Raw genomic sequence first — 26557 nt, forward strand, 5'->3', positions numbered from 1 at the left:
AAAAAAGAGAATTAATGGCTCAGGCGAGCTAGGAACGCGTCCAGTGTCCGGCAAACGTTCGTTCCGCTCCGCCCAGTCACGAGCTCTACGCTCGTGCTCACACTTCGTTCTAATTTTTCCTATTAAATGTAGTGTTCCTACTTAAAATAACGGAACAGCATTAAAGCTTCAGTATGGAACTGGCGTCCATCTTAATCTGCTTTATTTTTCACTTCCTCCCCCTCTTCTTTCCTGCCCCGGCCCTCGCGCTTCTTCATCTTCTGTCCAAAGGCTCATACCGCTTCACCCTTCCCGCTTTCTTTTAATTACCCCTCCTGGGGTAATACTTGAAGACATTCCCAATTGAAGCACATTCAACAGATCCACGTTCACCAGTGTACCAGACAGTCTTCAAAATTCCGTTCTGGGTGGCTGTCTTGGTCACAGAGTAAGGCCCATAAAATTTGGCACTGGAATCTCTTATTCCTTTTCTCACTAGTACGAGGTCGGTGACTTGAATGTCTGGCATGTCTGCTCGATGCCTCTTGTCGAAATTCTTTTTCATTCGTTTTCGGTACCTCTCCTCCTGTGATTTTTGTTGCCTCTCCTCGACAATCTTGAGGTTTTCCAAGAGTCCCAACTCACGGTCTGCCTGCAGAATAGGGGTCTCTCCTGTAGAAGCGTACTGTGGACTGCACCCCAAGCCACTTGTGTAGGATCGGTTATGATGTTTTACGGCTGCTTCTAAAGAACATTTCCATCCCCCAGGAAAACTATCGTACATCTTGATGTATTGTTTCACGTCCCGTATGGCACGTTCTGCAAGCCCATTCGCCGCAGGATGGTATGGCGCACAGAACTTGATCGATACATTGTGATCTCGAGCCCATCTTACTAGCTTTTCACTCTTGAACGCGGGGCCGTTATCGCATACGATTGTCCGCGTAGTTCTAAACATGTCCCTTTCGAGAAGGGTTATGACGCTATTTGCATCTTCTTTTCCTGCTCGTGCCGCGACCATCCTGGTGCATTCATCTATGGCCAGCAGAAAAGCTTGCGTTTTTCTGACTCCTTCCCGTTTCTTGTTAAGTTCGGCGAAATCCAGGTGAACTACTTCAAAAGGCACGTTCGAGTGGCAAGGTAGTATCATGGTGTCCGTAGGCTGTTTATACTTGACTTTGTGTACTTGACACACATGGCATGAACGAACGTACTGACTAACGTCTTTCTTCATGTGAGGCCACGTAAACCTCTTGACCAACTTGTTGTAGGTACGCCAAAAGCCGTCGTGTCCTCCAGATTCTGGGCTATCGTGGTACAAGTAAAGCACTTTGGAAACAAGAGTTGGTGGGACTTGATACCGACCTTCCGTAAAAACCAGTTGTTCTGAGCCTTCCCACAGCTTCACTTCATTGATTTCTTCAGATTTTTCTGTGTTGTTTTGTACCATCAATCTTGATAGAGCATCTGCATCGGTTAAAAGCGGTCCTGGTCGGTGCGAGATGGTAAAGTCAAATTGCTGCAAGTAATTCACCCATCTGGCGATACGCCCTTTAGTTTGGGTCATATTCAAGAGATGAGTGAGTGCCTGGTGATCGGTGAACAAAGTGAACTTCGTACCTTCCAGGTACGTGCGGAAGTAGTCAACGGCCTTCAGAACCGCCAGTGCTTCTTTTTCCGTAGTAGTGTAGTTTGTTTCAGACGGCTTGAAAGTGTAACTGTAGTAACCGACTACGTGTCGCTTTTCTCGGCCAGATGCTTCAATACATTTTTGATACAACACTGCACCAGTCCCATAATGTGAGGCGTCAGTGTTCAATTCAAAGGGTAAGGTGAAATCTGGTATACGCAGAACGGGGTCAGAAGAAATTCTGTGCACCAAGTCACGGTAGACTCTCTCACATTCGTCACTCCATTCAAAGGGAACTTCTTTCTGCGTTAAGCGCGTGAGGCATCTAGTTTTGACAGCAAAGTCCTTTATGAAAGATCGGAAATGTCCTGCCAATCCCAAAAACACACGCAGTGAATGGACGTCATATGGTTTCTTCAACTGGGAGATCTTCTCGACGGACTCTTGTTTTGTGCTTTTGGTGTTCCCATCGAAGACTCTTCCAAGAAACACCACTTTTCGTTGAAAGAATACACTCTTCTTAAAATTAACCTTGAGATGTGCCAAGCTCAAGGCGTTTAACACCTGAGACAGATGGTCCTGATGCTCAGCCTCTGTTTTGGAGAAGACTATAATGTCGTCTATGTACACATTACAAAAAACACCAAGGAATGGCTTTAGGACGTCGTTCATGATCTTCTGGAACCACGCTGGCGAGTTTTTCCAACCGAAAGGGAGCCGGTTGTATTCGTAGAGATCGAATGGCGTGATAAAAGCGGTGTACATTTTTGTTTCTTCGGTTAGTGGGATCTGCCAGAAACCTTTGCATAAATCGATGCGGGAAAAATGTCGGCAACCCCCGGTCTCATCTATAATTGTGTCGATCTTCGGCATAGGAAATGGTATGAGTTCTGTCTGACGATTGAGAACCCTGTAGTCGGTGCATAATCTGAAGGTTCCGTCTTCTTTCGGTGCGATCGTTATGGGAGAAGCGAAGGGTGATACCGAAGGTCGTATGATATCAGCATCTAGCATCTCCTGCAACTCTTTCTTGAGCCACATCTTTCGCTCCCTTGACATATTGTAAGGTGCTTTCCGGATGACGGTCTTGTCAGCGAGTTCGAAAGGAACCTTGTGGGACTTCATCGCCTGAGGATAGCTTCCTATGCATACAAGTTCAGGGTAGGTCGTTGCGATATCCTCCGCGCACTTGACAACTCGTAGATTATCTTGTCTACCCTGATTTGTCTCGTTCCTTGCTACTCCTTCTACTAGAACCACATCGTCCCAGTACACGTTGATCTTTAGTTTCTTTATATCTGGTCTTGATAGCAAAAAGTCGTACGTTACCCCCTCTATCACCAACACTTCGCTCTCTATTTGCTGACCCTGGAACTCGATGTTTACCAAGGCCCACTGATCATGCAACGTTACTTTTCCATCATAGCCTTGTACTCGTAGAATTCTTCCACTATGCAAGCGATTTGCATCCACCAGCTTGGCATTTATAATGGACACAGAAGCACCGCTGTCTACCAGAGCCATCATATGTTTGTTTCCTACTTTGACGGGAATGTGAAGTAGGCTAGAGCAACTTAAATAAACAGTCTCATTTGGAGTCATCGGGTGGGACTGATCACCCTCGTTTATTAGTTTTTTTTCTGTCGAATACTCCTGAGCTTCAGTGTCGATATTATTCACTCGACCTCTTGGAACACGCCAGGGCAAGTTATCTGTGCGAGTTGCGAGGTGGCTCGGTTCTCGCTGAGCGCGGCTTGACCAGTCCGATTTACTCCGACTGAAACAGCTGCTTGACTCGGCGGTTATGCTTGTTTCCGAAGCTGATGGTATGTTCTGAAGACACGCGAGGAGGTCATCTAGAGTCTTTGGTGACAGTATTTGCACTTGCTTCAACACGTTAGTGTGCAATCCATGCATTATTAAGGCAACTACGGCCGTAGATGGAAGCAAAGGCTCCGCCAGCTTTAAAAGACGGCGTTTCTCAAAGAAGTACTCGACAAGGCAGCTTTGCTCAGACTTGAAATTAAGCGCCGTGTTCCATCTTTCTACTGGATTGCTTCGGAATGCAGTCAAAAACTTTTTCCTCCACTGGCTCCAAGAGTCGTCACTGTCTTCCAGAATGCATGTTTCATACCACTTTCGCGCAACACCTCTCAAGTAAACGCGCATGTTGGTGATTTTAGCCTCATCAGAGAGCCACTTGTTTTTTCCAGCGGCATATTCGTAGAAATCAAGCCAACTTTCTGGATTTGAAGACACACCGTCGAAAGCATCAGGTTCTACGAAATTAGGTGTCGGTCTCTCAGCATTCAGAGAGCTTATAAGAGATGTCATTATTTGGTTTTGTTGAAGCATCTGTTCCTGTTGCAGCTGAAAAGCTTTCAAAACGAGGCTCACCTCTTCCGTCGGAGATCGTGATCCTGAGTGTTTTCGACGCGCTGGTTCAAGAACTAGGTCGTTGAAGGTCGCCACACGCAAGTTCACTTTCACAGCACCTTTCCGTCGTAGTTCAGTAGTGTCTACGGCTGCCTTTTCCACAACCAGGTTTACGAGTTCTTCCGAGCTGAGCTCACGAGGTAGGTCTACCGCTGCGAAGTGTGTCCATTATAAATGCCAAGCTGGTGGATGCAAATCGCTTGCATAGTGGAAGAATTCTACGAGTACAAGGCTATGATGGAAAAGTAACGTTGCATGATCAGTGGGCCTTGGTAAACATCGAGTTCCAGGGTCAGCAAATAGAGAGCGAAGTGTTGGTGATAGAGGGGGTAACGTACGACTTTTTGCTATCAAGACCAGATATAAAGAAACTAAAGATCAACGTGTACTGGGACGATGTGGTTCTAGTAGAAGGAGTAGCAAGGAACGAGACAAATCAGGGTAGACAAGATAATCTACGAGTTGTCAAGTGCGCGGAGGATATCGCAACGACCTACCCTGAACTTGTATGCATAGGAAGCTATCCTCAGGCGATGAAGTCCCACAAGGTTCCTTTCGAACTCGCTGACAAGACCGTCATCCGGAAAGCACCTTACAATATGTCAAGGGAGCGAAAGATGTGGCTCAAGAAAGAGTTGCAGGAGATGCTAGATGCTGATATCATACGACCTTCGGTATCACCCTTCGCTTCTCCCATAACGATCGCACCGAAAGAAGACGGAACCTTCAGATTATGCACCGACTACAGGGTTCTCAATCGTCAGACAGAACTCATACCATTTCCTATGCCGAAGATCGACACAATTATAGATGAGACCGGGGGTTGCCGACATTTTTCCCGCATCGATTTATGCAAAGGTTTCTGGCAGATCCCACTAACCGAAGAAACAAAAATGTACACCGCTTTTATCACGCCATTCGATCTCTACGAATACAACCGGCTCCCTTTCGGTTGGAAAAACTCGCCAGCGTGGTTCCAGAAGATCATGAACGACGTCCTAAAGCCATTCCTTGGTGTTTTTTGTAATGTGTACATAGACGACATTATAGTCTTCTCCAAAACAGAGGCTGAGCATCAGGACCATCTGTCTCAGGTGTTAAACGCCTTGAGCTTGGCACATCTCAAGGTTAATTTTAAGAAGAGTGTATTCTTTCAACGAAAAGTGGTGTTTCTTGGAAGAGTCTTCGATGGGAACACCAAAAGCACAAAACAAGAGTCCGTCGAGAAGATCTCCCAGTTGAAGAAACCATATGACGTCCATTCACTGCGTGTGTTTTTGGGATTGGCAGGACATTTCCGATCTTTCATAAAGGACTTTGCTGTCAAAACTAGATGCCTCACGCGCTTAACGCAGAAAGAAGTTCCCTTTGAATGGAGTGACGAATGTGAGAGAGTCTACCGTGACTTGGTGCACAGAATTTCTTCTGACCCCGTTCTGCGTATACCAGATTTCACTTTACCCTTTGAATTGAACACTGACGCCTCACATTATGGGACTGGTGCAGTGTTGTATCAAAAATGTATTGAAGCATCTGGCCGAGAAAAGCGACACGTAGTCGGTTACTACAGTTACACTTTCAAGCCGTCTGAAACAAACTACACTACTACGGAAAAAGAAGCACTGGCGGTTCTGAAGGCCGTTGACTACTTCCGCACGTACCTGGAAGGTACGAAGTTCACTTTGTTCACCGATCACCAGGCACTCACTCATCTCTTGAATATGACCCAAACTAAAGGGCGTATCGCCAGATGGGTGAATTACTTGCAGCAATTTGACTTTACCATCTCGCACCGACCAGGACCGCTTTTAACCGATGCAGATGCTCTATCAAGATTGATGGTACAAAACAACACAGAAAAATCTGAAGAAATCAATGAAGTGAAGCTGTGGGAAGGCTCAGAACAACTGGTTTTTACGGAAGGTCGGTATCAAGTCCCATCAACTCTTGTTTCCAAAGTGCTTTACTTGTACCACGATAGCCCAGAATCTGGAGGACACGACGGCTTTTGGCGTACCTACAACAAGTTGGTCAAGAGGTTTACGTGGCCTCACATGAAGAAAGACGTTAGTCAGTACGTTCGTTCATGCCATGTGTGTCAAGTACACAAAGTCAAGTATAAACAGCCTACGGACACCATGATACTACCTTGCCACTCGAACGTGCCTTTTGAAGTAGTTCACCTGGATTTCGCCGAACTTAACAAGAAACGGGAAGGAGTCAGAAAAACGCAAGCTTTTCTGCTGGCCATAGATGAATGCACCAGGATGGTCGCGGCACGAGCAGGAAAAGAAGATGCAAATAGCGTCATAACCCTTCTCGAAAGGGACATGTTTAGAACTACGCGGACAATCGTATGCGATAACGGCCCCGCGTTCAAGAGTGAAAAGCTAGTAAGATGGGCTCGAGATCACAATGTATCGATCAAGTTCTGTGCGCCATACCATCCTGCGGCGAATGGGCTTGCAGAACGTGCCATACGGGACGTGAAACAATACATCAAGATGTACGATAGTTTTCCTGGGGGATGGAAATGTTCTTTAGAAGCAGCCGTAAAACATCATAACCGATCCTACACAAGTGGCTTGGGGTGCAGTCCACAGTACGCTTCTACAGGAGAGACCCCTATTCTGCAGGCAGACCGTGAGTTGGGACTCTTGGAAAACCTCAAGATTGTCGAGGAGAGGCAACAAAAATCACAGGAGGAGAGGTACCGAAAACGAATGAAAAAGAATTTCGACAAGAGGCATCGAGCAGACATGCCAGACATTCAAGTCACCGACCTCGTACTAGTGAGAAAAGGAATAAGAGATTCCAGTGCCAAATTTTATGGGCCTTACTCTGTGACCAAGACAGCCACCCAGAACGGAATTTTGAAGACTGTCTGGTACACTGGTGAACGTGGATCTGTTGAATGTGCTTCAATTGGGAATGTCTTCAAGTATTACCCCAGGAGGGGTAATTAAAAGAAAGCGGGAAGGGTGAAGCGGTATGAGCCTTTGGACAGAAGATGAAGAAGCGCGAGGGCCGGGGCAGGAAAGAAGAGGGGGATGAAGTGAAAAATAAAGCAGATTAAGATGGACGCCAGTTCCATACTGAAGCTTTAATGCTGTTCCGTTATTTTAAGTAGGAACACTACATTATTTTGGCGCAGCAGCAGAGTTGTCTTCATATTTTGCTATACGGAGGCACAATCTTCTGCGACTCGGTGATCGGTGAGGTGGGATTCAAGTTCTAAGTTGAGCGTCCGTAGGCCTTCGTTGCATGCCTTCAGCCGGTCATGCACCACACGAAGGTCTGATGAGGCGAACTAGTTAGTTGGAGTCGATCAGTTACCATGCTTCACTTCGTGAGCGGGTGTGCAAAGCTCGCTGAGCCGTTCATTTTTTTTTGATGCGCTCTAACTTCGTTGTGGACGAAGTCTTTTAGTTAGGTTGCTTGGATGGCAGAGTTTCATGTTTCCCGGCACCTCCTTAAAGCGTAGAAGAAAAGATGTCTTCGCCAGTGGACAGAGAAAAAAAGAGAATTAATGGCTCAGGCGAGCTAGGAACGCGTCCAGTGTCCGGCAAACGTTCGTTCCGCTCCGCCCAGTCACGAGCTCTACGCTCGTGCTCACACTTCGTTCTAATTTTTCCTATTAAATATTCAAAAAGATTTAACAAGATATGTGTGCCTATGAAGAGTGTTTATTGACTCTTTTGGAAATCAGGCATGTATAATATACTGCACCAATGCATAAAACCAACTTTCTCGTATGTGAGTTCTCCGTAGAGTTCGATTAGTGTAAATGCTGCTAGGCACGACAGATGAGTTGTGGGAGCCATAATAAACGTAATATATGACGTATTTGATAACTTTTTCTTTAACAGAACCGTGTTGCGAGCTAGGATAGAGAAGAATATGAAGTTGATATACTGAAACCCTAGAAGTGTGGTCTACTCATTACTATAACGTCACAAACTTGATCTAATAGCCAATGACTCATGATATGTGAGGTTTGAGGTCCCAAAAACCACCATATGATTATGAGAGACGCCGTAGTGGAAGGCTCCGGAAATTTATACCACATGGTTTTCTTTAACCTGCACCCAAATCTTAGCGCACGGGCCAACAGAATTTTCGCCCCCATCGAAAATGCAGCCGCCGCTGCCGGTATTCAATCCCGTGACCTGCAGGTCAGTAGCCGAGTACCTTAGTCACTATACCACCACACCAGGGTAAGAGCCAGTGACTGAACTCATCAATGTAATGTCCCTTTTGCTGCAGCATTTTAATGTTCAATGTTTTTTACTTCTTTTTTACATGGAAATATCTGTAGACACTGCGAAAGTCTTGCGTCATCGCTCACCTCTGCTACGCTCAAGTTGATGGCGCCGTCAAGGTAAGCTATTGTCACAGCGTCATGATGCGGACGAAGACAGAGACGGCTTGTCCGAAAAAATGGGGAACATTTAAGATTCGCTTTTAAGAGTTCAACGCAATAGCGAAATCTGGACCCTAGTGCACCCTTCAACTGCTAAGAGCATACTTCTTCATATGTTTTGTTACACACACGCGCACGCACACAAGCATGCACACAATAGATTGGACCTGCGCACGCTATTATTGCCGAATGAGCTCGTTTTCGTCGTGACACCATCGAACAAATTGCGTTAAAGGGGGCATAAAACCCTTTTTCAAGTAACCATGGATTAAATTCACTAGAAAAGCTTATTGCCTCACGAATTCAATGCCGCAAAATTTTAAGGATCCGTCCAGTGCGAGTGGAGTTACAAAGGTATGTCGCATGCGGCAATTTTATTATCTCTTCTCTCGTCCCAACGAAAGCACCGGAAGCTAAACAGGAAGAGGTGGAAGGGCAAAAGAACTACCACGCCTCGTGACCTTGAGCACTTTATTTTTTCTTCAAATGCGCAGCTTTTCAGTGTGATCGCGCGTGCATGCGTGGACGAGTAGCGGCCTTCCGCGGCTATCTCGGTAACTTGATTTTTCGATCACAAACGCACAAATGATTTTTAACTCACAACCAAAGGGGCCGATGCCGATACACGAGCTCTTTAACGTTATCGCTTTAATAAAACTGCTCATTTTGCCAAACCGGTGAACCAAAAGTCAGTGGTGCAATTATGTACAAAGTAAAAATCCGGACGAAGGCGGTCTGTTTCATTGAGTATGACGCAATTGGCCCATTCGAGCCGTGATGAATTCTGTTACGTTCAGTGTAACGTGGGCCAAGGTGTCACGTGGCTGTTTTTCTCCGGTTTTTGGACGAAGGTGAAGGAACGTTCGGGGAGACCATCCGAAAGGAACCGGGTGGATTGAAATGGCTGCAAGGTGGCATGAATTGGATTGAAATGTAAGGGCTTCGCGACTTTTCAGCATCCGGGCACTTACACAACATGCCGTTTCCACAGCCACTGTTATTCGTCTCGCCTGTGCGGCAGCTGCAGCGGCGGCTTCACGGCGGCCCTCGTGCACCTGCCTGTGCCACCAGGCCTGCCACTCCCCATTTTTTTTTTTGCGCACAACCTTCATGGTTCAGCGCGTCGCAGAGCTCTTGCCACAGCCGCCACCGGTCGGCGATGGTGACGCCGGGCCGCAGCTCGATGACTTTCGCCGCTAGCTGGAGATGTTCGTCCATAAAGGCGAGCACCAGCGCGCGCTGAACCTCGGAAACGTGGATGAGCCGCTGCGGCTGTTGGCTACTGGTGCCGTTTCCCTCCGCCATGATTGCGCTCGACTTAGCCAACAACTTCGAAAGTTGCGCCGTTTAGGTTTGTATAGTGGGGGAGATATGGAAACAGTAACTGCTTGAAACGGGGTTGTACTTGGCGCCACCACTTACCGCCCCGCTAAATTTAGCGTCATTTCAAAACAATAACAAAAAAATACGTTTGGATTGTGCCGTATTTATTATTCAACGTTTGAAAACTAGTGCCAACACATTTTAATAGTGAGCAATAAAAATTAAACATTTTTTAACATGTTACAAACACTTTTCATTTTGCTATACGGTCCCCAAACTGACGTAAATATGATGACGCAGGCCTCTATTTCTCTCATTGGCTGTTCGTTTCCCCTCGTTTTCAGAACCGCTGCGGACAGCTCACTTTTTGACGTCACCGACAGAACGCCTCCGACCGGATTGGTAATTTGTACATAATTGCACCACAGATTACTTTGATACACGCTAGTACTGTAAGCGGCGAACGGAGCGTCGGCCGTCGATCAACTGACAAGCGTTCTCGCACGTCGGATTTTTTACATGTGCCATAGAATATTCCAGCTTTAGCGCTATAGCGGCCACGTAGGTTGCCGAATCAGTAATGTTCGCGTTGTGCGTGTAATATTGAAAAAAAAAAACAGTGTAACACAATGAAGAAGCTTCCAGAACACCGAGTCGAAACGTGAACCAAATGCAGCTAGACCTAAAATAGGAAATGCTCTTGGCAATCCCCCCACTGAAGAGCATCGTCCCGAAGCTTTAGGAAAATGAGAGGAGAAAAATAAGAATAATAAAGCAGGAAAGTACAATAAACAAAAAAGGCAAGCAAAGAATACCTTAAAAGGAAAAATTACCGTCGTCACGTTCTCTAATGCGCATGATATGGCTTGAGACACCAGACATGGACGGCTTCAGGTCGTATATAGCCCAGCTGAAAGATTTTTATGCCATAAGGGACAACCTCATAGTCGCGTTGTCCGAGACGTCGAACTACTCTGTATGGTCCAAAGTATCGTCACAGAGGTTTTTCACTAAGTCCACGTCAGTGTAACGGCGGCCGTCGGTCGCCTCTTTATTCTTGATGCGCAGGTAGACTAGTTGACGAGCTTGTTCAGCGCGCTGAAGGTAGACGGTGACGTCGAGGTTGTCTTTGTCAGCGACATTAGGAAACTTAGTGTCAAGCGCCAATGTCCTTGCCGGGCTCTTTATAAGGCGTCATCTTCGTCGTTTCTTAGACGGCCACGTTGTACATGATGGTCACGTACGGAAGGATTACATACCACGTCTTGTGCTAGATGTCGATGGACATGGTCAGCATATCAGCGACTGTCTTATTAGGACGCTTGGTGAGGCCACTAGTCAGTGGATGGTGAGGGATGGTTCGGTGATGACTTGTCTGGCTGTACCTCAGTATCGTTTGAGTTGCGTGTGCCATAACGGCTGTACCACTGTCTTTTACGAGAACCGCTGAAGCTCCATTATGCGGGACGATGTTCTCGACGAAAAATTTTGCTACCTCTATGGCACCGCCTTTAGGCAGAATCCTTGTTTCGGCGTAGCGGGTAAAGAAGCCATTAGCGACGGTGATTGATTTGTTTCGGAATTTGACGCCGGCGACAGCCCAAGTATAGGTCACGCCAATTTGCTGGAATGGCTGGTGAGGTGGCTCGATGGACTGAAGAATCCGGCTGGCCTAGTCAGAGGTGTCTTTCATCGCTCACAGTTTCAGCAAGTCCTGAAGTAACGAGTGACGTCGGCGGCAAGCCGCGGCTAGTAATACTTTTCCTATATTTTTGCGAGTGTACGGGAAACACCGAGGTGTCCAGCCATAGCGTCGTGTAGATCATCTAAAACTTCTGGACTTAACGCTGAAGGCATACGAGGAGGTAGTTTGGCCCGAAGTGGCGAGAAGCTTCCCTTCAGGGGCCACGGCACTGCCGCTGCGGATCGACGCTCACCCATCATGTATCTGCAGGTGCTGCTTTTTGCCGTCGTGGGCCAGCTGTCGTCTGCTTCATCGGATGGCCTACCGACTACAGTCACCGAAGATTCTGGCGTGTGCTCGGGTACACCTTTGAGCAGCTTTTCCGCGCACCACAGCCCGTTTTTTCGGGTTTCGGATGGTTTGCCGCCAAATCTGGACTTTACGGTGTTCGCCGTCCGGCAACATGGTGCAACGTCGGCTGACCCACCCCTTCAAAAGCGCGCCGGCTGCATCGACACTTCGGGCCACGGCACTGCCGCTGCGGATCGACGCTCACCCATCATGTATCTGCAGGTGCTGCTTTTTGCCGTCGTGGGCCAGCTGTCGTCTGCTTCATCGGATGGCCTACCGACTACAGTCACCGAAGATTCTGGCGTGTGCTCGGGTACACCTTTGAGCAGCTTTTCCGCGCACCACAGCCCGTTTTTTCGGGTTTCGGATGGTTTGCCGCCAAATCTGGACTTTACGGTGTTCGCCGTCCGGCAACATGGTGCAACGTCGGCTGACCCACCCCTTCAAAAGCGCGCCGGCTGCATCGACACTTCGGGCCACGGCACTGCCGCTGCGGATCGACGCTCACCCATCATGTATCTGCAGGTTAGTTATTACAACTGTTGTTCCTACCGGAACGATGATATTTGCCTTTTGGTGGTGTCGTGGCCTTCTGGGTTTTTGAAATTTGCTCGGAGTGCAGCGCTGTTCCTCAGCCGCCTTTTGTTACTTCACGGTGACGTGGAGGAAAACCCTGGACCAATGAATAAGCCCCAGGAAGAAAAATTGAATTTCGTGTTCGATGCTATTAAGCGCCTAGAAAACAACAACGCTACCTTGCTGGAATCCGTAAATAAGGTTTTATTAATACATGCTGCTATTCAAAACGATGTCGAACAGCTCAAAACTCGGGTGCAGGCTATCGAATCTAAAATGCAGAACAACGATAAAAGCGTAATTCTACCAACCCACGATCATTTTTCTACATTACAAGACAAAATCGACGACCTGGAAAATAGATCTCGGCGTTCCAATGTTCTTTTCTTTGGCGTAGATGATAAAGAACCATCTGAAACGTGGGATGCAACTGAAGGTCTCGTTAGGGACTTTTGCGCGTCAAAGTTAGGCATAACAGTAGATTCCGTTGCCCGAGCTCACAGATTAGGTCGTTTTGTACGGGACAAAAAGAGACCCATTATAGCCAAGTTTTTCAACGATAGGGAAATCGAAGCTATTTTGAACAAAGGACCTAAACTAAAAAACACGCCCTTCAGCATCTCGCGCGATTACTCGGTGCCCGTTCGCGACAAGCGTCGCAAGCTTGCCCAGTTCAAGAGATCTGTAGCCAAGGAGGGTGACCGTTGCCGCCTTGTATTCACTAAGCTGTTCGTGAATGACATCTACGTGTGGGACACTGTAAATGAATGCGCTGTCCGATTAAATCCTCGTGAAAACGCACACGCGGCGAAAACCCCCGTAAACGACACGTGCAAATGACGTGGCTCTCCTACAAGAATTGAGTGTTCTTCGCCTCTCGTACCCCGCCCGATAGTCAAATATTTTCCATTCTTGTTTACAAATATCCGTAGTGTTCTTTCTAAAACTGTCCCTCTTTCTTCACTGATAGACTCGTTGTCAGCATCAGTAGTAATATTAACCGAAACATGGCTTAATGACACTGTTAGTGATAACAATATCTTTGTTTGTGCATCTGAATTCAACTTTTTTCGTTACGATCGAAAGCACCGAAGGGGCGGTGGTGTCCTCCTTGCCGTCAAGAATGATCTTGTTGTTACCCCCATCTCAGTATGTTCTTTTCTGGAATGTGCCTTTGTTTCCTTGAAGTGTGCTGGTAGCCATGTTATAATTGCTGTTTTTTACCGTCCCCCCGATATGGGCTGCACGTTTTCGGATGAATTTTCTCGTGTTCTGGGCGATATTCACACCCGTTTTCCGAACGCTGTACTTATCATTTTCGGTGATTTCAATTTTCCTGCCATTAACTGGAGTGCCCTTACTGTTCCACCAAGTGATGTTGAAGTGCACAAATTTTTGCAAAGTTGCCTTGACTTTTCTTTAACTCAACTCATCAATTTTCCTACACGCTGCTCAGCGACAAGTTCAAATACCCTTGACCTAATTTTAACAAATGAGCCCGATGTTTGCTCGAACATTAATATTTTTGATGGTCTTTCCGACCATGGGATTATTACCGGAAACTTGATTCGCCCACTGGTCGAAAGAATAGCAACTAACAAATCGACTAGGTGCTATAACAGAGGTAACTTCGATAGTATAAATAATGAATTGTCTGCCTTTTACGAAGAATTTATACATGGTCACCTCCAGCGCACCATTCAAGAAAACTGGTTGCTGTTAAAAAATAAACTTACTGGTCTCATCAATAAATTCATACCTGTCATCACGGTGAAAACCCGAAGCACGGTTCCTTGGTTTACTCAGCAGCTCCGACGGTTGAACAACAACAAAAAAAAACGTTTATTTAAACAGGCCGTCCAAAAGGATACCTTTAACTATTGGACGAAATACAAAAAATGTGATAAAGAATATCAGTCGCTTTTGAAATCTACTCGCCGCCATTTCTTTAACCATGATTTATCATCTATACTTGCAAATAATCCACGCAGATTCTGGCGCGTTGTTAACCCCAAATGTTATCCTGATATAGTCCTAAGCAATAACGATGGCGTTTCAGTTCCCACATCTCAATGCGCAGATGTCTTAAACCAGGCGTTTTCCTCAGTTTTTACCAGAGAAGACGTTTCAACCGCTCCCATATTGCATAGTTTCAGCAGCACAGTCATGCCGGAGATTGTTATCAGTGAGGCCGGTGTTCTGTCCCTTTTACAGAAACTAAAAATTTCTTCCACCTTGGATAATATAGGCTTAAATAATAAAATCCTGAAATCTATATCATTCAGTATCACCCCCTTCTTATGCGCTCTGTTTTCACAGTCTTTGTCTACCGGAACTCTACCCCAAGATTGGCTATCAGCTAAAGTCGTCCCCCTCTTCAAATCAGGTGAACGTTCCTCACCGCTAAATTACAGGCCCATTTCCTTAACTAGTACCATTTGCAAACTCATGGAGCATATCATACGCACTCAAGTAATAAACTATCTCGAACGTCACAATATCATTTTCAATTTTCAGCACGGTTTTCGCAAGGGATTTTCATGCGACACCCAACTTGCCGGTTTTGTTCACGACCTTCATAAATCCATGGATGCTGGTTGCCAGGTCGACGCCATTTTCTTCGATTTTGCTAAAGCTTTTGACCACGTTCCTCACCACAGATTACTACTAAAGCTAGAACAACTTAACATTCACCCTATAGTTCTTGCATGGATAAAAGCTTTTCTTTCCTCCAGGTCTCAATTCACCTTTGCTATGAATTTTTATTCTTCCTCTTTACGGGTAACATCTGGTGTACCTCAAGGCAGTGTTCTTGGTCCTCTACTCTTCCTCGTTTACATTAATGATCTACCCAATTCTTTATCTTCACACGTTCGACTTTTCGCGGACGACTGCGTAATATACCGTAACATTTCTTCTGATTCGGACCGCTTAGCTTTGCAATCTGACCTTAACAAAATTAATCATTGGTGTTCAACTTGGCTTATGTCGTTAAATGTTTCTAAAACAAAGTGCATGTCCTTTACTAACGCTGCTACACGTTTTCCTAGTCAATACTCGTTGAATAATATGACACTTGAGTTAACATCTACCTACAAGTACCTTGGTCTCCACTTTCAATCGAATCTATCTTGGCACCATCATATAGAAGTCACTCTTGCAGCTGCTAACCGGTCTCTCGGGTTACTGAAACGAAATCTTAAACAGGCTCCATCGCAGTTAAAAAAACTTGCTTTTACCACTTTAATTCGCCCTAAAATAGAATATGCCAGTGCCATTTGGGATCCTCATCAAGCCTACATCGTATTAAATATTGAATCTTTGCAAAACCGAGCTGCTCGTTTCATTTACTCCGATTATTCTACCTATTCCAGCGTAAATAACTTAAAAAAACCGTGCTGAGCTAGAGGATTTGGCCACTCGTCGGAAATATGCTCGCCTATCACTTTTTCACAAACTTTACAATCACCCATCATTACATGACAGTTTCTTTGAACCCGCCTGTTCCATCTTTCCCCGCCGTGATCATCCTAACAAAGTCAAACGCCCGCTATCTCGCACCCTTCGGTTCGCTCAGTCATTCATCCCGCGCACTATTATTGAGTGGAACAGTTTGCCTGCACATATTGCCACCGAGAAAGACTCGGTAAAGTTTTCAGAGCTCATGCGCACTACGGTGACTAAATATTTTTTGCTTTTGTTGTTTTGTTTTCTTTCGTTTTTTAACTATTGTATAACGCCATGCAATTGCTGCCCGTATTCATGGTTTGTGCTTTGTTGCGGTTGTCAGGTTGCACTGTATCTCGCTGTACTGTTTTTTTCTGTTTTGTTGTATTGGCCCCATGTATTGTATTCCCCATGTATTTCTGTATGTTGTATTGGCAAACCATGTTGTATTGGCCCCCCCCCCCTATGTAATACCCTCTTCTAGAGGGCCTTTAGGGGTAACCTGAATAAATAAAATAAACCCCTTTCCGCAAGAAAAACAACTCGAATCCTCGTTTGAATACCATTGGAGCAACGGTGCCATTGCAAATGATGTAGTCTACAAGGCCCTTGAGTTCCGGATCGGCTCACTGTCCTTCGACGAAGTCATCGATGTTTAATAAGGTTCCGAAGAAGTAGTCGCTGTCCTTCAAGTCAGCTAGCCAGCATAAGGCGTGGTGGTCACTGACAACCTTGAAGGGCCTTACATCGAGATATAGGCAAAACATTGCCGTAGCCTAGAAGATGGCAAGACACATTTTTAGGTTTTGGTATAGTGTCCTTCTTTGTGAGATAGCAATCAGCTAGTATAACTGACAATCCTTTCTTCTAGTGTTCTGCACTTGAACTGTGCTGAGTCCTACGTTGCTTGCATCTGTGTAGCTTTCCGTATTGGATTATTCATTGAAATGGGCAATTGTCAGAGGCACCTTTAGTCATCGTTTAAGTTGTTAAAATGCTTGAACTTCTGTCGTTTCCCACTTGAATTCGACGTTGGCATTTGTGATCTGTGTTAGTGGCTTGGCTATCCGAGAGATTTCTTTGGCGAAGCGTCTGTAATATGCGTACAAGTCGAGGAATCGGCGCACGGCCTTTTTGTCGGTGGGCGGTGGGAAGGCAGAGATGGCAGCTTTTCTATGCGGGTTTGGACGCAACCGAAACTTGCTGATCACGTGGCTCGAATAGAGGAGCTCCTTGTAGGCGAAGCGGCACTACGTCGGCTTCAGGATGAGTGTGGAGCTCTTGATAGTTTGAAGTACGATTCAAGGTGCTGTAGGTGTCCATCGACATTTGAGGAAAACAAAACATCGCCCAAGTAAATATCGATAGTGTGCCACTTCAAGCCAGCTAGTACTGTAATCCTGACTTGCTGGGAAGTCGTGGGTGCCAAGCAAGGACCCCATGGTATTACCTTGAACTCGAATAGGCCATGCGTTATTATGAAGGCAGTTTTTAGGGGTGAAGCTCCTTAAGGCGTGGGTCTGTCCATCCTCGGCGTATGTATGTAGCCACCTCCAGTTTAGTTCTTGCAGTGTTTACTAGATGGCGTTGCTACCTCTAGCTTAGTCACCCGTGTTATTCACGACGTACCTACAAGGATTAGAGGCGAAATTAGAGGGAAGTGGACTTGGCTTCAACCTCTCTTTAGTCAAACAAGGAAAACTCATTGATCAGGCACTACCAGCATTAATGTACGCAGATGATATAGTGCTCATGGCCGACAACAAGGAAGATTTGCAGTAATTGGTGGACATCGGCGGTAATGAGGAAGATAGGTTAGAATTTAGATTCAGTAAGGAAAAATCAGCCATCATGATTTTTATTAATAACGAAGGTAGTGAGTTTAGAATACAGGAGGTCACGCTAGAGATAACAAATAAATACAAATATCTGGGCGTATGGATAAGCGATGGGACCGAGTATCTGAGGGAACACGAAATATACGTGACGACTAAAGGTAACAGGAATGCAGCAGTCATGAAAAATAGGGCACTGTGGAATTACAATAGGTATGATGTTGTGAGAGAAATATGAAAAGGGGTCATGGTCCCTAGGCTGACGTTCGGCAATGCTGTCTTGTGCATGAGATCAGAAGTTCAAGCAAGATTGGAAATTACGCAACGTGGAATAGGTAGGCTTGCTTTAGGAGCTCCAGGGAATACACCAAATCAGAAAGTACAAGGTGATATGGGATGGACATCATTTGAGGGCAGGGAAGCTAGCAGCAAGATAAAATTTGAGAAGCAATTGAGAGAAATGGGGGAGGGGTGTTGGGTTAGGAAGGCTTTCAGCTACTTGTACATGAAGAATGTCGATACAAAATGGAGGAAGCGAACCAGGAAATAGACTGTTAAATACTTAGAAAACAGCAGGTGGCCAAACCAAAAAGAACTATCGGTTAAGAAGAAAGTGAAGGAAACGGAGACTGACATGTGGAGAATTGGGATGATTAAGAAGTCTGCACTATAGATCTATCAAACTTTTAAGCAGGAAATCGCCAAAGAAAGGATCTATGATAATAATCGGGGTAGTTCTCTACTGTTTGAGGCCAGGACGGGAGTATTGCAAACGAAGACATATCGGGCCAAATACGAAGGGGTAGACACAGTATGCAGTGCATGTGGAGAGGAAGAAGAAACTGCCGAATACTTGATAATGTTCTGTAAAGGGCTTCACCATATAGTTCAAGATGATGGCGCAGTTTTTCAAAGCACAGGGGTTTAGGGACAGGTAGGGGAAAACAGACTTTAAGCGGGTAGACTTAACTAGAAGGAGGTTATCTGATTGGTGGCTAAAGTCAAGACACGAGTGAAAATTAAACCCTTCACTGCAAAGTATGGATCCTCCACTTCACTATATAAAGGAAAAAAAAAGATCAATCTATTGGTTAGTTCAATAAGTATTACAGCTAGGTGGCGTTAGCCGCCGCCCAATTTAAAGGGTACAGCCACATCCATCCATCCATCCATCCATCCATCCATCCATCCATCCATCCATCCACTTATCCATCCATCCACTTATCCATCCATCCACTCATCCATCCATCCATCCATCCATCCATGCATCCATCCATTCATTGTTCTTCGATTGTTTACTAGATGGCGGGGAGCGTTGTAATAAAATCCGTTTGCTGTTGACGCACGCTAGGGGTTGCCCGATGGATAAGGCCGCAGAGCGGCGAGCGCGCAAGGCAGTGGTAGCTTAGTTCTTCAGTTGTTTACTAGATGGCGGGGAGCGTTGAAATAAAATCCATTCGTTGTAGGCGCGCGCTCGGGGTTGCCCGATGGATAAGGCTGCAGAGCGGCGAGTGCGCAAGGTGGCGGTAGCGCGTGCTCGCAAACAGAATTCCGATGTGCGAGACCGCGAGGCAGAAGTGCTCCATGAAGCTGCACGACGCCGCTGCCAAGAGCCTGCCGTACAAGAGCGGGGGGCCAAAGCGTGTCGTCTTGCTGCGCGACGCCGTCGCCAAGATCTCAGCGTTCGAAAAAGAGAGGCCCAAGCGTCACGGCAACGGCGCGAGGACCCTGCCGTACATATACACACGCAGTGTTTCTCACGTCTTTCTTGATGATGTAGTAGACGAACTTTCACTGAACAGTCCCGGTTTTACCGATGATTTCCCCTCAGGAGCTTCGCCCAGTCATCCTCATTCACCTCATAGATATGCTCTGATTTTTTTTCTCGGTCTTTCTTGTCGACTTTAATCTGCCAATAGCCAGTCTTGAGGCCCATCGAAGAACTGTACCTCGCATTGTTAGGGCCGTTTCACGCTACGCAAACATGCCTCGCCGTTCGACGTTTGAAGTTGTTAAACAGCCGTGCACGGCTGTGTCCTTCGCGCATGTCTGTCGTTCTTTGCCATTCAAAGAATGGGTCCGAGACCCATTTTTGCACCGTGTAGCCTTTCCCGGAGGGCGGCTCAGTTATTCAGCGACAGAGGAGCAACATGGGTGAGCCGCGTTGTCTGCTTTTGGCTCTCCCTGTCGTCTGCGTCTGCCACGGGACACTTCAAGCTGCTTGATTCTTGTTTCGTGGTTTTCACGCTATAAGTGTGTATGCCATATGTTTTTTTTAAAGGCGAAGCATTTCTTAGCGAACTTCGGCGACTTTGAGCGTATCTATCTATCTATCTATCTATCTATCTATCTATCTATCTATCTATCTATCTATCTATCTATCTATCTATCTATCTATCTATCTATTTATCTATTTATCTATTTATCTATTTATTTATTTATCTATTTATCTATTTATCTATTTATTTATTTATTTATTTATTTATTTATTTATTTATTTATTTATTTATCTATCTATCTATCTATCTATCTATCTATCTATCTATCTATCTATCTATCTATCTATCTATCTATCTATCTATCTATCTATCTATCTATCTATCTATCTATCTATCTATCTATCTATCTATCTATCTATCTATCTATCTATCTATCTATCTATCTATCTATCTATCTATCTATCTATCTATCTATCTATCTATCTATCTATCTATCTATCTATCTATCTATCTATCTATCTATCTATCTATCTATCTATCTATCTATCTATCTATCTATCTATCTATTTGACCGCTTAGGACTTTTAGCTTTCCTGACCGTTTGGATAAAGGTATCGATATCAAACTTGATATGGCATACCATGACTGTTTGAAGAACATATCTGATTAGCCATAACATGAAAATCATGACATGTATGTCATGAATGTCATAATATAGATTACATGGTTCTGCAGTTCTTGCGGTGGTTTCGTTAACATGGCATGTTGCAAAACTGGTATGGTATGACATGACTGCATGGCGAAACAAGCGACAGACCCTAACATAAAAATCATGACCTGCGTGTCATGTAACAACATGACTAGATTCCACGCTCATGATGCACTCGCTGCCGTTTCGCTGGCGTCACATATATCAAATTTGGTATTACAGTACGTGAATGGATGATGAAGGTATGAAACTGGAGCAAACATGATAATCATGAGATGCGTGTCATGTAACAACATGACTACATGCCACGTTCATAATGCGCTGGCGGTTGTTTCGCTAGCTTCACTTATCCCAAATTTAGTATTTTGTGACGCCAATGGATGACGGAGGTATGTGACTGGTGCAAACATGATAATCATGAGATACGTGTCGTGTGAGAACATGACTACATGCCACTGTCAAGGCGCACATACATTTCGACGTGACGCGGTGCGCGTGCTCGCCTGCGTTCATTTTGTCGCGTCACGCCGGAGTTGCCACGCCAGGCGCCAGTTCGGCCATACACTCTCAAACGTACGCTGCGCTGTGTTGCTTTGACGCATGGGCGTTTGAGCACGTCCAGCTCCCCTCTGTCATGAAAAGAGGGAGATGCAGTGTTTTCTGGGTAACGCATTGGCGTGAAATGCAGCATGTGAGCATTTCGGGCCGGTTGCCATTGGGCCGCGCCCATGGACGGTGGTCACACTTGGCGTCAGGCTATAGAGTGCTCACGTTTTGCTAACGTAGCGTCGTTTTGCCCAGCGTGCGCGCGTGTCAACGCTACATTGGAGTATATTGGGCCCTTCATGATGTGCTCGCGGCCGTTTCGCTAGCTCCACATATACCAAATTTTGTGTTACGTGACGTCAATGGATGACGAAAGCACATGACTGGTGCAAACATGATAATCTTGGCAAGCATGTCATGTAAGAACATGAGGACATACGACACTCATAGCGTGCTCGCGGTCGTTTCGCTAGCTGCACATATAATAAATTTAATGTCACGTGAAGTTAATAGATGACGAAGGTAAACGACACATCTAAACATGATAATCATGACACGGAAGTCATGTACGGCATCATTTACCTCCTCCTGGTAACGTTGTGTTGATTTTAAAGTGAGATATCAACCTTTCTCATTCGTGCTTCGTGGGACGTTAAACCCCACATATCAATCAATCAATTCGTGCTTCGTATATCATTGATTTCCACTGTACGTGGGATCTGTCATTTTTTTGTGGTCTTCTGCCTGTTTCTGCGGGAACGCTGGCTTAGACGCGGTAGAATAGATGAGCACAATGAGTGCGTGAACGCGTGGGAACGTTTCATGGCGGTCGTTTGCACCATGCGCTGACCACGGGTACACGAACGCATGCGAAACGCCGGCACATTAGCCCCGCATCTCATTGCAATAGACCTCTACCGGGGTACGTCACAGCATGACGTCACCGGTGCACGTGCAAGGCTGTTGTTGGCAAAACACTCCCGCTGGTGGTTGACTGGTGTGCAGTCACTCGGGGCTTGGGCCAAGTTTTTTAGGGGCGAAGCTCCTTATAGCGGTACCCATTCTTACCCCGTAGTATGCAAGAAGTATAACATTTTGACCTCCAAGGTAGTGCCGGTGAGAGACTTCTTCTGTGCGTTGTTGAACAATAAAAATAGTGCTCTATGTACATGTCAATGGCTGCTAATGGGGAATGAGAGACAGGAGCATTCGGCTTTTAGTTAACGCGTAGGCTGCGATCACCATTAGCAGCCATTGGCATGTACATTGAGCACTATCTGACAAGAAAGGGTTGCTACGTTATACTCGCTGGGTGTAACCTCCTTAGCTTTAGAAAGGTTTAGCGAGCGTTGAGCCGCAGTGCCATGAAAGAGAAAGAGAGAGAATAAAATGAGGGAAAGGCAGGGAGGTTAAGCACTCGGTGTTCCACAGGGATTTTAATTCTGCATTAGCGATTTTTCGGATGGTCATAGCAGCATCAGTCTCAAAAATGGTATAGACTTTTCTTCACCATCTTCGTGTGCTGATCGGGCAGCTGCATCGGCATGTTCGTCGCCCAATATGCCGCAGTGACTTGGAAGCCACTGAAACGTGATTCTGTGTCCTTCGTCGAAGAAGTGGTGAAGCAGCTCTCTAATTTCCAGCACTAGTTGTTTGTGAGGTTCCCGGCGTAAGGCGAATATCCAACACTGTAGTGCTGCTTTAGAGTCCGTGAACAGGCTCCATTTCTTGGCTTCTTTGTGTTTAATGACTTGAATTGCGCTATGTAGAGCAGCAAGTTCCACAGCTGTCGATGATGTCTGGTGGGATAAACGAAACTTCACCGTTGTCACTGTTGCAGGAAAGATCACCGACCCTGCAGACCCATCCACTTTAGTTGAAGCGTCAGTATATAGATGAGTATGCTCACTGTATTTCTCCTATAACAAGAGAAGAGAAAGCTGCTTTAGCGCTGGAGACAAGAGCCGGGCTTTTGACCCTATGCCTGTAACCGTGAGTTCAACATGTACATAGGGCATACTCCATGGGGGAGTTGAAATCCTCGATGAAGTTGTATATCCCGTAGGATTGCGTGTGCGATATGATGAGACTGTCTGGAAAAATGAGGCACGAGGTCGGGCTTCTGGCAGTGAAGCTAGATGATAGGCAGAGGCACGAGTAAGATGCCTCACGTGTGCTCTGAGCACTTCCATCATGATATGCGTCTTTAGCGGATAGTCATTAGCGATCTTGATTGTCTCAGCTGTTGATGAACATCGCGGTAGCCCCAGACAAACCCGCAGAGCCATAGCCTGGATGCTTTCGAGAGTCCGAATATTCGTTCTACAGGTGTTGGTCAACACAGGCAAACTGTAGCGCAAATAGCCAAGAAAAAGCATCTTGTACAATTGCATCATTGCATGTACTGAAGTCCCCCAGGTTTTTCCTCCGAGATACTTGAATAGGTTAGCAATTTCTGTCAGCCTCTTCTTCAAGTGGGCCACATGTGGGCCCCAGCCAAGGTCTCTATCAATGAATACGCCTAGAAAACTGTGCGTCCTGACATATGGTATGACTTGGCCATCGATTGATATACCGTATGGTCTCATTGGCTTTCGACTAAAAGCAATCAAAGCGCATTTCGCTGGCGAGATTTTCAGACCCTGGTCCTTGAGGTACACTGATACCAATGTCACAGCTTTCTGAAGTCTTGCGCGTACCTGAGGTCTTGTCACGCCAGATGTCCAGACGCAGATGTCGTCAGCGTACATGGATAACTTGACCACACTTGTTAGTCGTTCTACAAGACCAATGAGAACGAGGTTGAAGATGGTTGTACTCAAGACGCCACCTTGCGGGACTCCACGATGCGTTGGGTGTTGGGAGGTTGGACCATCTGCAGTGTTCACAAACAAGGTCTACCCTTGTAAATAACTGCGTGTCCAACAATACAGTTGCCCGCCTAGGCCCACTGACTCAATAGATTCGAGGATGGCGGCATGTATAACGTTGTAGTATGCTCCTTTTACGTCAAGGAACATGGCTGCAGATAGTCGTTTACCTGGCTTTGGTTGCTGGACATATGGGACGAGATCTATAACATTGTCGATCGAACATCGGTGACGGCGAAAACCAGCCATGGCGTTCGGATATATCTCATAGTATTCCAGGTACCATTCAAGCCTGGCCAAGATCATTCTCTCCTTTACCTTTCCTACGCAACTTGAGAGCGCGATTGGTCGGTAAGAGGCAATGTCCAGGGGAGATTTGCCAGGCTTGAGGATCGGTACCAAGCGGCTAATCTTTCAATCTTGTGGAACGGCGCCAGCTTGCCAGGAATCATTGAAGATGTTAAGGAGTGCTTCTCGTGCCCGTTTACCAAGGTTGCACAGCATCCTGTATGAGATGTCATCCGGGCCAGTGGACGACGACTTATTACATAAGACGAGCGCCGCATCGAGCTCCTGGGATGTAAACGGTAGAAACATGCGTGGGTCCCGTGAGTGAGGGATATGATTCACTGTTTGTAGGCTTGTGTACGCTGTCTGGCCCACGGTCATAGCGCAGAAATCTTCTGCTACCTCAATTTCATGCCGGCGATGAAAAAGTGCAAGGGCTTTGAAGGGAAAACGCTGCTCTGGAAAAGAACGTAGGCCTCGCACAATTCTCCATGTCTGAGACAGTGGTTTATGAGAATCTAGCGACGCACAAAATCTCCTCCATCGTTGGGTGTCTAATTTGTCAAGGCGCCATTGTATCTTCTTTTGGATGCGCCGGGCTGTCCGTAGATCGTCTGTGGAATTGGTGCGTCGGTATCGCCTTTCGGCACGACGGCGTATCGCACGAAGTCGCTCCAGCTCGAGGTCACACTCAGAGTATTTCGAAGAGCATATTATTGTGCGCATAGCCGCACGTGCAGTTTTCTTAATAGCTTGCTGAAGATCATTGGACAGGCCTTCTTCACAAGCATCCTCAAGTTGAGTTTTGAACACACTCCAATCTATTCTTTGTGTGGTGGTAGAGGAGTACGTGTTCGAAATACCTTTAATCTTCAGGTTAGTGGGGATGTGGTCGCTTCCGTGTGTTTGAATGTCCAAAAACCACTTTACCCGTGTAGCAAATTGGCGTGAAACAAAGGACAAATCAAGGCAGCTGCTATATGTAGTGCCTCGTAAAAACGTAGGACTGGCGTCATTCAGAAGGACGAGACCATGGCTGAAAACCAACGATGCTAGACGTCGTCCCGTTGAATTAAGCTTTGAGCTTCCCCAGATGGGATGATGCGCATTGAAATCCCCGGTGATAACCCATGGACCCGGATGTGCCCTTAATATGCCGTCTAGTTTGTTGGCGTCGAAATGACTTGATGGGGATATATACACGCCTAGAAGTGTGAATGTCACCTTTCCTTTTTTAACAGACAAGCACACATACTGATTGCCGTCGTGAGGTTGCACTGGCTGGACGACGTCAGTAAGCTCCCGGCGAATAAATACAACAACCTTGCTACTTTTGATGTCACTTGAAGAGGAAAATGACTCGTAGCCGGATAATCTGATTGGGTGCGATAACTTCGGTCCACATAAATCATGATAGAAAATCGGTACAGATGAACAAACTGGCGAAAATCAGATATGCGAGATCTCAGACCTCTTGCGTTCCACTGAAAAATCGATGCCTCTCTGACCTCCTGACGGAACGACTTGTGATTGTCAGCCATGGCTTTACTGAAGGCTTGCAAGGACCGGACTTAACGCGTCCAGCACTTGTAGGCCGCTCCTAGCAGTTGGCGTATCGATGCTTGTCACATGACTCCTGATGACACTCACAATGGATCGCAGCATGGGAATAATTTGACGATCTGCTGTTGAAGCCTCGTCATCAGCAGCATTGGCTTTCACTGGGAGCAGAGAGCGGGAAGGCTGCTCGGAAGGCTGTGCGTTCGCAAGCACCGGCCAGTCTTCAGGGGAGAGAGGCTTCGCCGGTGGAGGTATTCTTGTATTCTCTGGCTTTCTACTGGATGTTGATGGTGGTGTAGACCAAAGTGGTGCATGAATATCACCATGACTGGAGCGTTTCCGTCGGTGGCGACGCCGACGCCGGATTTTCTGTGAAGCTTCTCTATGGGTGGAGTTATCCCTGACCATTTCTTTCAGGATACCCATTTCTTTCTTGAGTCTTGGGCATTCCTTAGACGTGGCTTCATGCGTACCTCGACAATTGCCGCACCTATAAGTTGTTGCACGACAGGTGTCTACCGTGTGCGCCTCCACGCACCGGGGGCATACGGTAGAGTTCGCACAGACGCCCTTGACATGACCGACCTTGAAACACTTGTGGCACTGAAGCGGCTTTAGGACAAAATGCCGTACCACATGCCGGAAATGTCCCACCTTGACGTGCGTAAGAATTGAGTCGCC

The 26557-nt window shown here is 46.2% G+C and overlaps 1 protein-coding gene across 3 annotated transcripts in view; it reads left to right on the top strand.

The window, feature by feature from the left end:
- The window catches only part of LOC119180271 (uncharacterized), a 66841-nt gene that overhangs the window by 23547 nt on the left and 16737 nt on the right, over nt 1-26557 (top strand). For 2 of the 3 annotated variants that reach the window (XM_075869348.1, XM_075869349.1), the window contains exon 3: nt 8364-8426. In XM_075869348.1, coding sequence (XP_075725463.1) covers nt 8364-8426 — 63 coding nt within the window. Of the gene's footprint in view, nt 1-8363; nt 8427-11705; nt 12352-26557 lie in introns of those variants that run through there. The other variant, XM_075869347.1, reaches the window with a different exon arrangement.

Source organism: Rhipicephalus microplus, chromosome 7 (genome assembly GCF_043290135.1).
Source record: "Rhipicephalus microplus isolate Deutch F79 chromosome 7, USDA_Rmic, whole genome shotgun sequence".
NCBI lineage: Eukaryota > Metazoa > Arthropoda > Arachnida > Ixodida > Ixodidae > Rhipicephalus > Rhipicephalus microplus.